General features: G+C 39.2%; 1 protein-coding gene across 13 annotated transcripts in view; it reads right to left on the reverse strand.

Annotated features, from left to right (window-relative positions):
• Positions 1-13334, reverse strand: part of CAB39L (calcium binding protein 39 like) — a 112821-nt gene that overhangs the window by 3784 nt on the left and 95703 nt on the right. For all 13 annotated transcript variants that reach the window (XM_073894592.1, XM_025874930.1, XM_025874927.1 and 10 more), the window contains one exon: positions 7212-7355. In XM_073894592.1, the coding sequence (XP_073750693.1) occupies positions 7212-7355 (144 nt within the window). The remainder of the gene's footprint in view (positions 1-7211; positions 7356-13334) is intronic.

Raw genomic sequence — 13334 nt, forward strand, 5'->3', positions numbered from 1 at the left:
CAGCCATAAAACTGAATGAAATATTGATCATACTACAACATGGATGAACCTTAAAAACAAGAAAGCAGACTCAAAAGGCCGTACATTATAATTCTATTTATATGAAATATCCAGAAGAGGCAAATCCATTGAGACCAAAAGCAGATTAGGAGATGCCAAGGGCCTGGGGTATGGGAAAATGCCTAATGGGTACAGGGATTCCTTTTGGGGTGAGGAAGATGTTCCAGAACTAGACAGTGATAATAGTTGTGCAACACTGTAAATATGCTGAATGCCACTGAACTGTACACTTTAAAATGGTTAGAATGGTGAGGTTTAGGTTACTACAATAAAGAAAAATTGTTACTTACGTATATTTAAAAAAGGACTGGTTTACATTGTTAGAATGCCTGACCTTTATATCATACCTATTAGTAGTATGTCAGAAAATCATATGCTGAAGCCAAATTCGTGGCTCCCGTGGTTACCATTTGTTTACAAGGGAGCTGCTGTGAAGTTTTAGGTAGAAATTGTGTGGCATTTTGTGGTACCTCCATAAATAACTTATAAGTCTTTCTTTCTAAAAAAATATATTTATATATTGGACAAATGAAGTTTCTCTGTTTCGATCCAAAATAAATGTGAAATGTGGAAGAGTTTGCAGTCAGGCATCACCGGATTAACTACACTGAATCCACACACTGTATACCTAAAAAATGTTAAATTTGTTTTCCAGTTTTGAAATTTTCCCTATTTTAATTCTCTATGGCTCCTGAACTCTGCTGACTCTATAAAGGGAGCTACTGATCAGAAGCAGCCAATGCACCAGCACGGTTCCCTCTGGGGAGGGGGGGAGGCGGTGGTGGTTCGCTGAGGGCCCCAGTGAAGGCTGGAGATGAACCAGTGCCATTAGGAACGCACTTCTGAATCAAGGTACGCTAAGCCAAATCTTCTGAATATTAGGTCCAGTATAGGGAATTTCTTGGTCCTCTCTGTGCTGAACCCATTTTTTTTTAAATGCTATTTTCAAACCATCCCCCAACAAGTTAAACAAATGGAACTACCTGTGGCTTCTCTTTTTACAGTGTGCTCTTACTGGCTGTATCCCTTCATTTACACATATTGCAGAAGTGTGATTTATGGAGTTCTCAAGCATGGTTAGAGAAAGGCAAATATCATGACCACAACTCAAATATTTTTAACTTAGAAGACTAAGAATACTTTGCTCTCTATTTTAAACCTGAATGCTTTTTATGAAGGATAAAAAAAAATACACGTCTTACACACTCATTCATTTCATTCAAATTCTATTCTGTCAAGAGGGATTTGCACTAGACAAGGCATTGGAAGGCTCATTTTCTGCTTTGCTACCCTTATTGTCTGGGAGGCATGCTGTAAGCCTAGAATGCTTCGTACGTGGATTTGAAACTGGGGCTCCCATGACAGTTACATGGAAGTAACTCAAAGCAAAGTTTCATTCCACTGAAGTATAAAATAAGGTCTTTTCATTCTGAAGGCTCACCCTCTCAAATGAACACAGACCTGAGCAATATAATGGTTAGAATATTTTGACACAGTTCTTGCTGGTATTGATCAGAAACAGTAACTTTCTTCCTGTTTAAGAAAGAAGGACCTGATCCCTGCTTCCGCAAGCTGGCTGATGTCTGTGCGCACCAATGAGCCCACAACAGGACCAGACCGGGCCCCACCACCTGGGCAGGGAGGAACAAAAACCCTGGAAGGAAGTGAGGATGGAGGAGGAGAGCAGGCTGGAAGTTCAGGATGCTCTAAACATCTCCTGAGATCCTCCTCCTCACTGCCACCATCCTTATCATCATCTTGATTAGGAAAGTGACACATGTGGAAAACTAGGAAAACAGAGAAAAAGAGACACAAAGAAGAAAGAAAAAAAATCTCTTAAATAATTCCTCCACCCAAAGATAACCACTGTGAACACTTGGTGTATATCCTTTTTTTCCTTGCATATAGCTATATGTAAATATATTTTAGACAAAACTGGGCTTGCATTCTGTACGTGGTGGTTTGTAAACTGCTTTTTTTTTAAATTTGATTTTATTATGTTATGTTAGTCACCATACAATATATCATTAGTTTTTGATGTAGTGTTCCATGATTCGTTGTTTGCATATAACACCCAGTGCTCCATGCAGAACGTGCCCTCTTTAATACCCATCACCAGGCTAACCCATCCCCCCACCCTCCTCCCCTCTAGAACCCTCAGTTTGTTTCTCAGAGTCCATCGTCTCTCATGGTTCGTCTCCCCCTCTGATTCCCCCCCTTCATTTTTCCCTTCCTAATATCTTCTTCTTCTTCTTTTTTTTTTTTTAACATATAATGTATTATTTGTTTCAAAGGTACAGGTCTGCATAAACTTCTTTTTCACTGGATACGTTCTTAATATTTACAGGTTCTTACATTAAGGGAGCCAATCACCATTTAAGGTATAGTCAGGGCTATCATAATAGACATTGTAGTTCTGACAACTGCTTTGGCATTTCGGAATCCAAGTCTTTGGGATCTACAAATTGCACACAACTGTGGAAATTATGTAGGAAACTACAAATTTATTCCAAAATTACATGGAAAAGCCACTTTAAAAAATGTCTTATTCTAATAGTATTCACATTTCCTATTATAAATATTACTAGTCTTAATTTTCCTAAATTTTTAAAACTAGGCAATAATATCATAAATATTCAGTACCAGGATTAACAAACCGAGTCATGAGTCATATATTTATATACTTTTTGGTGATGTTGATAAAGTTGGTTACTAAAACCCATTACAAACCTTTCTATAAACAAACATAGACGATTATTTTATGAATTTTTAAAGAAATTATTTTAAAAAGTAGAAACGAGAGGTGAAGTCTTAATTACAGCTTTTCACTTGTTCTCCTCTACCACTTGGTGAAATAAGCAAAATGGGCACAAATGAGTTCAGATGAAGGCACGCTACTGTTGAGCACTCTGCACTATTTAGAGTAGCTGATGAAACATTAATTTGCTATAAACACTTTTTTGCTATACTGTTAACATTTTTAGAAAAATTATTAATATTACATCAGCTCATAGCGGATTCCTCAATTTCCTGGCTCAACTGTTTTCTCCATCAGTAGATTTAGATTTGGTATGTCGAGACTGGAGTGGTGGCCTGCTAAAAAAACAGGTCCTTAAGGAAGTGGGTAATTGATGGTTAGGCTTTCACCAAATTAATCTGTAATTCTGCATTCTTTTCAGTAAGACCACACGGAAATGATTCTCAACTAGGACATTTCTTGTTCTGTATCCTTTTTTTAGGTGAACTGTCAAACTGGCTGTTGTATTTTGGACAGGGTGAGAGTGGAGCTTCTTGTTTTCGTGGAAATAGCTATAGCAGCCAACTGCTAGGATCTGAGCGGCGGAGTAGTCCCCTCGGGAACATTTTTGTCCCTGGCCAGGCCTGAGTTCCAGCAGTCCTAAGAGGTGAGCCAAAAGGCACAGACCACCCCATCCCCGACACGGTTTGGTGGGAAGTGGCATCATGGTCTTTGCTATGAAGGAAGTTAACAGGGAAAGGAAAGGGAGCTCGGCTCATAGCTGATAGCTACGTTCATATCGGGCACATCTCCGGGAAAGGCAGGATCACTGAGACAAAGGTCTCCAGAACCTAGTGTCTTAGAACTAGACTACTGACTTGAATGTAACTCTTGCACTTTACAAGTGAGGAAACAGATCCAGATGGATTTGCCCAAAGTCACTGGTGGCAACTAAGCCAGAAAGAAGACCCAGGTCTCTTGACTTCCATCCAACACTTTCCCACCACACCCTCCTGCTTGTCCACAGCAGAAAAAAACATGAGATGGTATCTCATTCAATTCCTTGAATTTACCAGCAAGCTAATGAAAATAATCTGGCAAAGACATTTTTAGCAGTGTGTTCCACATTTTCTGCACCTTATGGAAGGTGCTTTTTTGGGGGAAAAACACTATTAATACAAGACTGTGAAAAAAACCTCTAGGACTCAACTGTTACTTTTTCTAAATGACAAAATATTGTATTTGGCAAGTGAACAATTCAGTTCATACTTTGGTGGTGGAAACATAGTTAGGGTACAGGATAGGCCAAGTTTATACACATACAAGTAAACAAGTGGTCAGCTATTTTTAAATGCACCTACTCTGTCCAATGATTAGATGATCCAAATTCTGAGGACAGAAGTAGGTTATTTCTATTTGGCCACCCACTGAATACTTCCATAATACTGCATTTTTGAACAAAATTATATGAAGCTTGTTCTCATCTAGGATGATATATTAGAATTCCATGGGAGCTGAAGGACATGACACACAGCCTTCTACAATTTCTTGGGTCAGAAGGGTCTTGAGAGGATCTATCATTTCTACTGGGTAGGCATCTTCCAGTGCCACAGCAATTCTGACATAGAGCAGAGTACAACAAAACATATCAGACTCATTCCTACTATGTGCTCTACCAAAATCTAAAATTTGTGCCATACTTGCCTTCAGATTTTTAATAAAATAAAACACTACAGATATAATTGGAGGCTGTTGGTCACCTCTTAATGACACCATCCTCCTCACTACCCCTCCCGCTGAGGTGACTGCTATCCTGAATTTGGTATTTACCATCCCCATACAGGCTATTAGATTATAACTGTGTAAGTCTGAATCCATATATAGTGGTGTTTTGCAGGTTTTCAAACTTTAAATAAATAACATCTTTTTAATGTTTGTTTATTCCACTCAATGTTTGGGATTTACCCACACTGATCTATATAACTCAATTAATTTTAACCCATTACTGTATGCCACTGTATGAATATAACACAATTTATTTTCCCCATCTCCTGTTGATGCCCATTTGTGTTTTTTTCTCATTTTACACTATTCTTAACAATGTTGTGATAAACATTTTGGTACATGATTCCTTATGCACATGTACAAGAGTGTCTCTAAACACTGAGGGGTGCCCCTGGATGGTTCAGTCGGTTAAGGGTCCAACTCTTGATCTCAGCTCAGGTCTTTTTTTTGAAGATTTTATTTATTTATTTGACAGAGAGAGACACAGCGAGAGAGGGAACATAAGCAGGGGAAGTGGGAGAGGGAGAAGCAGGCTTCCCACCAAGCAGGGAGCCCGATGTGGGGCTCGATCCCAGGACCCTGGGATCATGACCTGAGCCAAAGGCGGATGCTTAATGACTAAGCCACCCAGGCACCCCTCAGCTCAGGTCTTTATCTCAGGGTCATGAGTTCAAGCCCTGCATTGGGCTCCATGCTGGGTGTGGAGCCTACTTAAAAAAAAAAAAAAAATTGCCAAGAGATGAGATTTCAGGATTGAAGGATATGTGTATGTTCAGTTCTTTATTTTACTAAATTGCTCTTCAAAAGTGGTTGTACCAACTTACAGTGTATAGACAGCTTCCACTGCCCTCCAACCTTACCAATGTTTGATTTGTCAGACTTAAACATTTTACCATTACGAAGAATGTAAAATGATAACCTCATTGATATTTCATGGCCATTTCCAATGTTACCATAAAATGATCATGTTCACCTATTTATTGACCAGTCAGGTTCCCTCATCTGTAAATGACCAACTTGCATCCTTTGCCCATTTTTCTATCGAATTCTTTCTCTAAATGATTTGTCAGTTATATGTATCACATTCTATCCTGTCTTTTCACTTTGCTTATTTGATCTTTTTGAACAGAAGTTCTAAATTTTGATGTAGTTGGGCGCCTGGGTGGCTCAGATGGTTAAGCGTCTGCCTTCGGCTCAGGTCATGATCCCAGGGTCCTGGGATCGAGTCCTGCATCGGGCTCCCTGCTCCTTGGGAGCCTGCTTCTCCCTCTGCCTCTCTCTCTCTGTCTCTCATGAATAAATAAATAAAAATCTTTAAAAAATAAATAAATAAATAAATTTTGATGTAGTTAACTAAATACTTCCAATTATGTTTTGTGGCCACAGTTAATCTTAGGCCATTGTTCTACTACAGAAATTTTAGAATCAGCTTGTCAAGTTCCAGGAGAAGTCCCGTTGGGATTTTGAACATCATTGAATGGAATTTATAAGTTAGTTTGGTATTTGAATTGCTCTAGTGGCTCTTTGGACAATAAAGACCTGGTGGCTGAAAGACGGACTAAATTTTTTTTTTTTATTAACCTCTCAAAGCAACAATTACATACCTTATAAACTGCCATGTCTCTCCCATTTACAGATTTATAAACTCAGTCACTCAAGAGACATTATAAAGACCCCCAAAAACCTTTGAACTCTCTTGACTCTTAATTCTATTCCAGATATCTATCCTAAGAAAATAACCCTAAATATGGGGGCGGGGGGAAACCTAGCTGGATATAGAAAATGCTCATGGCAGCATTCCTCACAGTAGGAAAAAATGGAAATAACCTAAATATAAAAAACAGAGAAATGTTTAAACTAGAGTAAACAAACCCAACGATGAACTATGACAATAAAATTCCTGGCTCTAAAATCCATATAAAACAACAATGAATTAGTGTTCACTTCTGGCAAAGCATTAAGTGATAAAATTAAGATATCAATTTTGTGTACCATATGAATACAGATGCAGAAAAAAACCTTCAAATATGTGCACGGGAAAATAAAATTTACTAAAATCTTTACAACAGTTTGGTTAGAAGTAGGGATTACAGATGATTTCTCCTACCCTGCTTAAAAAGATATACTGTCTAAAGTTACTAGGAGGCGATTTTGTTACTCTTACATCAAAGAAAAAAATATGAGAAAGAACCCAGTGTTATGGGGAGCTAGTTTCCATTTATAGCAAAATGCATGTAAAAAATATTTCTAACAAGTAATAAAAGGGAGCAGTACCCCAGTATTTCTTCAGTGCTTCATTTAAGGCTCAAAGAAACACTTAAGGCAGAAAGCAAAGCATTCAAATTCCAACAGTCGGGATTTGGATTCTGGCTCTATCGCTGATTATTTTAGTAACTTTTGGGAAACAGTATCCACCTATTTTCTCAGTGGAAAAAATGAAAATATTTAGAGATAGGGATTAGAAACAAATGGGCATTCATTAAAATACCTCTAAAATTTCATCCAAGTCATGCAAAACAGAAAGACTGCCTATTTCATTTTCTCTCAAGTATAAAGGAGAGTAAACAGCAGGGAGTTTGCCACTGGAAAGTGAAAAACAAATGCCCATGTTACTTCTGTTGCACTTTACCTTAAAGACATGGAAAGCTTCAAACTGAATGTTGGGACTTTTATCTCGAAGGAGGTTCATCATCAGTTTGAGGTTCTCTGGCTTGCTGATGTACTTTGTCATAATGGCAAAGTTGTGTCGGTCCAGGATCAGTTCACCTAGCAGCTACAAAAACAAAAAACAAAAACCCAAATCAGAGAGATAATCTATCTGAGAATCATCTGATTCAAAATATATTGCACTTCTCCCGGAAAAATCAAACTATAAATGTGGTTAGGAATGTTGATGTGAAAAAAAATTGAGTCCTTAAGTGCATCTTACGTTTAGCACCGGCATGAAAGGAGTAGTTATTATTGTTATTTTAAGCTTTTCACACAGTTTTGCTAAAGTCGGTGATTAATGCATTTCTGAATCTTTTCTTTTTTTAAAGCAAGCCATTGCTGCAGCTTAAAAAAGCTCTCTTTGTAGCTCTCACCCAGAGCTAGCCAGAAACGAATTTATTATTTTCACCACTCACTTTTTAATCTTGCTTCCCAGTACTGCATTATTTCTTAGGCATTATGGTAGAATAAGAATAACAAAATTGACTCTAGAGTTATACCTCCCTTCCTTGAATAAATGTACTCTAGTAGCTTGCTGGGGAAAACAGGTTATGCCAAGTGAGTGTTACCTTCCCCCTAATATTTTTTTTTAATTTTATTATGTTATGTTAATCACCATACATTACATCATTAGTTTTTGATGTAGTGTTCCATGATTCATTGTTTGCGTGTAACACCCAGTGCTCCATGCAGTACGTGCCCTCCTTAATACCCATCACCAGGCTAACCCATCCCCCCACCCCCCCTCCCCTCTAGAACCCTCTGTTTGATTCTGAGAGTCCATAGTCTCTCATGGTTCGTCTCCTGCTCCGATTTCCCCCTCTTCATTTTTCCCTTCCTACTTTTTATTTTTAAACATACAATGTATTATTTGTTTCAGGGGTACAGGTCTGTGATTCATCAGTCTTACACAATTCACAGCGCTCACCATAGCACATACCCTTCCCATCCCCTAACTTTTATTACAAAACCAGCTAGATAGCCTGGGGGGGAGGTGGCGAGGAGAATCACTGACCCCGAATCCATATTAAGTTTAATATGTACAGCAAGTTTTTATAAAAAAGTAAAACAAAACATTTCCTGGTGACAAATTAATAGCTCCCCCCAAATGCAGCATTATTCCATGTTATGAACTGCAGGTCTGTGCCTCCCTAAAATCTACATGTGGAAATCCTAACCCCAAATGTGAAGGTATTAGGAGGCAGGACCTTTGGGAAGGTAGGATCGCAGGAATGGGACAGGTGCTCTTATCAAAGAAACCCCAGAGAGCTCTCTGCTGGCACCTTGATCTTGGACTGCTCAGCCTCCAAAACTATGAGAAACAAATGTTGCTTAGGCCACCCGGTCCGGGGCATTTTTGTTATAGCAGCACAAACAGATTAAGACACTTCAAAACAAAATAAAAATACTCAAAGTGAGAATAGTTGAAGGCCCACTAGCAGCACAGTTGACCATTCTTTACCTCATAAACTTTTATTCTCATATAGGAGTAGCAATTCCTAAAACTTCAGCAACCAGGCAGCTGAAGTGTACCCTTCACAAACTTTTATATATAATCTACTTAGTTTTTGAATTCTCCTATTCACCAGACTTTTTCTGGATGCCTCATTGTACTGATGGTTACAGAAATCCTGGATGGGAGGAGAAAGCACACGGAACTATGGGCTGGCTGTCTATCACAATACAGTCCAGCAACAGAACCCCAGAGGTGTGTATGTGGCGGCGTGTGCTGTGAGTATACGAGTGTGTGTTTGTGTGTGTCTGGCTGCCAGTAAACAGCCACCTTGCATCTTGTTGTCTATTTAACAAATAAGAACTACATACCTTAAAGTTAGTTTAGTGCCCAAAAATAATGGTTGTTAAGCATAAGACATGATGACCACTGCTGGATGTTAGCTGGTTAGTCTCAAACATGGGACAGTAGTCATGTAAACTATTCAACTTCATTTTCCTTAATCTCTCTGAAGCATCTAAAGCTAACTGAACACTCTTCTGGACACTTCTTCTTTGCTTTTGGTTTCAAGGCCACTGCATTCTTCTGGTTTCTTATCTCTTGCAGCTTGTTCCTTTGCTCCTGTGTTTCTGCTCCCCTTCCTTTTGCTCTACTTTTGCTCTACACATGTAGGAATTTTCCAAGTGGTATATGTGAATCTCTGATCTTTTTTCTGTCTCCAGTCTCATCTATGCTTATGGCTTCAACTCTAACATCTAGGAAGATGTCTCCCAAACCTACATTTGGAGTCTCAGTTTCTTTCCTGAGCTCTATACCAACGTTTCTAACTGCCCACCTGGTGGCTCCAGTGGACCACTTTGCTGGCCAATCACACTGGTGTCTCTGAAACAGGGAGACAGGGTGCTATCTTCCTACATGTTTACATGTCAGCAGAAGGGCCCCCAGACTCTCAAAAAAACCCAACCACTTTTGGTTGTAAAGCTGTATATATATATATATATGTCTATGTATATAAGACATACCCACTTAAGATATACATGGGTATATATAGGTATATGCCTCATTACAGATAGAGATCTGTATCTACATCTACAGATTCTATATTGATATAAAGATATATTTATATAAAACATAAAAATCATTATATAATACATATCACATATATACAAATACATATAGAACACACATACACCTATTAAAAGGTCTTTCAACAATAAATTTCATTAAAAAAATTTACCCTTAAAATTTGCATGCACACACACACACACTCAAAGCATTTAACACAATAAAATGGAAAAAAATTGTTTTTAGTTCTCTGTATTCGATTTTATAGGCTTCAATATAGAGTAAAGCCAAGCACAGCAAGTAGAAATAATGAGTTTTTTTTAAAACTTAGGGTTTTAATGAAACTGACCAGAGCCAAAAACAACCCCCAAAATTCTGCCAAACTTCTTTTGAATTATAATCTTTCTTGCTAGTAATTAAATGACTCTGAAGAAGATAAGAAATAAATCCCAAAGCTCCGTCATGTGAGGGGAAGGAATTTCTCTGTTAATTATTTTTTATTGACACCAGGAATCTAAGCACCCCAAGGTAGTTCAGAAAAATTTAGAATATGATTATCAAAAGATGGCAGCCAATACTTCGGAGTCAGAAAATTGCCTAGCTTTAAGACAGTTTATCACTTACAGAATACTGTAAGTATGTAAGTTTGCTCCCCACCAAATTTCTCTTACATATTGTACTGTAAGTATTTTCTGAAATGATGAAACATATATGTACAAAATAGTACAGAATTTGGAGATATAAACATGGCTGTGTCAAAACAGAACATATTGCTACCACAGACCTAATTCTCAAAAGGAAAAACCAACAGTGCACCAGCAGAGCTCTCCAAAACATTTTTCTATTAAAGATAAGAAGACACAGCTCTCTCCTTGAATACGGTGAAATTAGTCTATCTTAGTGATGTCTCTGCCTATAATCTAGCATTCAAAAAAGCCAAACCTTTAGTGCTCATTTTAACAATTTCTGCATTCTTAGATATGCTTTATCTGTCTTTTACTAGTTTTCTTCAGTGTCCAACCAGTGCTCAGTTTTACCAGAGTGCAAATAAAATATTTGTGAGACACGCACTATAAAAGATTTTAGGCAAGAGCAGCAGCCAACACAGTATGTCTGGGTGGATTAATAAAGAACAGGAAAGAGGCCTTCTGAGTGGGGTTGGGCATCTGTAAATAAGGAGGAAGCACAATCAAGTGGGCAAGGGACAGTTTCAATACCACATTCAGACTCAGTGCAGAGGTGTCTGGCCCCAGAGCCATGTGAAAAGGGGGCTGGATAGTGGAGAGCCAGGTGGCAGCAGACAGCAGTAAAGAATGAACCTTCTCGCTCCCCTATGCTCCCCACCAAATTTCTATTACATACTGTACCAATCACACATGTGCTGAATTAACAGGCTTCTATATCAAATGCAAATGCGTCCTGCTAGGGAGCAGGACAAGGTGGGGTTGACAACATCTTGAGAACAGAATGAGGGCAATGGGCACATGGGTAGGAAGAGATGACAGGGTAACAAGAAGGAAAAGCAGGAAGGAGCCCCAGAAGGGAGACGTTAAGGGGAACAATTGTTAGCTTTATAACTTCACCGAAGGCCCTAGCAACAGTCGATCGCAGAAAAATTTCTATCACCAATTCCTGTCACTGCTGAAAACGGTACGAGGGTAAATTCTAAAGTCTATGACTCTCAGCTTTCTTGATCCCACTTTAGTTCAATCACCTTAGTTCATACCCATGTTGCTACTTTGGTTCAGGATCTTATGGATTCCCATTAAAAAGAGGAAGGATTTAGAAAATGTATGAGAGATTTCTTATACACTGGCGTCTCGGAGCATTGTCAGCTCTGTTTACTGTTCAGTTTCTCCTTCCCTCCAAGGGCAATGATCTCTTATAATACAGAACAGCTCCCCTGTTTTGGGCTGTGCCTGTGGAACCCTTTACAAATAAGGAATTCTATTCTTTAGGTACACAGCTGTGGCAACAGGATGAGGCCTTATTTTCAAATGCTTTAACAAGCTTTCTGAACGTGGGAGAGCATGGCAGCTTGTCACTTGCCTTTGTCTGAGGCTTGATCTCATCAATCCAGGCTCCAGCAGCAAGAGCAGTGAACCCAAGGTGTATTTTCCATGTGGATCACCTAGTATGGGTTTCCACGCAAGGGGAAACTCAATAAAGAGTGCTGAATGCCTGGCTGAAAATAGCACACTGACCCCCCCCAACAACGGGTAATCCTGGAGCAGCAAGGGCACAAATTCAGGGGCAGGCGGGTCCTGGCTAAGGCAAAATCACAGGTAAAGTGAACTGACAAAAATGTCATACAAAATACTCTTAGTTTATCACTTCAGTTAAAAGTGTATTCAATATTTAGAAACAAACACATTGTTCTATGAATGTCACTTTCCCAACATGTAAAAATAATACAAGTGATGTTTAGTAAGCCCAAACATCATATAAAGTGCCTGACAAAGCCAGCCGATTATTATCCGCCAGTAACTTTCTTTGGAATATCTGAGTGGGATCTGAAGGGTAGAGATGCAGCTCTGAATGACGTCCCACTCCCAATAGGACCAGTCCTACCTCCTCTTGACCAGATGGCTGCTTCCAGGCACTTTTTAAGAAAATTAATTTATTTATTTGAGGCTGGGGCGGGGGGAAGGGGGCAGAAGAGAGGGAGAGAGAGTCCCAAGCAGACTCTGTGCGGAGTGCGGAGCCCTATGTGGGACTCAATCTCAGGATCCCCAGATCACTACCTGAGCCGAAACCAAGAGTGGGACGCTCAACCGACTGTGCCACCCAGGCGCCCCCAGGCACCTTTACACTGAAGGAGGGAAGGCTACTCACTGACTATGTGGCCCTACTCTGCTGGGCTGCCTGGGCTAGGGGAGAGCGAACTTCCACAGGCATTTCATAGGTGATATAATCTACAAGAGCAAATGCCACTTGGTTACATAGCAGCACCCCTACCACCCCCGTCATTGCTTCCTGTCCCTGCGCCCTCCTTAACTGTTCTAAAATCCACCTTAAAGTTATATATTTATCTTTTTCTTTATCTATTGTCTGTTCTCCAACAGAATGTAAGGTCCATTGAGGTGCCACTTCATTTTGTTCTTGGCTGTCATGGTAATGTTAGGAATAGGAGCACATAAATATTTGTTGACCAAATGGAATGCCCTATTACCCTCCTCACCACCCCCAATAATTGGTCCAACTAAACTATTTGCAGATAATTCAGCACTGAATTTATTTTCTTTTCCAGCTGGAAATATCATCTTTTAACCTCCTTCCAGAGTCTGTTTCAGGGTAATACTAGCATTTTTAGAAAAGCACAGTTTTGGGTCCATGATCAAGTACCCAAATTTATTAAAGATTATTCTTTTAACTCTTAAAGAGTGACTGTTTTCATATTTCAGAATCTTTGCTGGAAATACAATTTGAACATGTCATGTTAAATGGTGAAGGAATTAAAAATGACCTACAGTAGAACACTAACAAGAATGCTCAGAATATGGAACCCAGCAATGCAAAAAAAAA

The sequence above is a fragment of the Callorhinus ursinus genome, unplaced genomic scaffold (genome assembly GCF_003265705.2).
Source record: "Callorhinus ursinus isolate GAN/ISIS: 27379988/994484 unplaced genomic scaffold, GSC_fseal_2.0 scaffold7, whole genome shotgun sequence".
Taxonomy (NCBI): domain Eukaryota; kingdom Metazoa; phylum Chordata; class Mammalia; order Carnivora; family Otariidae; genus Callorhinus; species Callorhinus ursinus.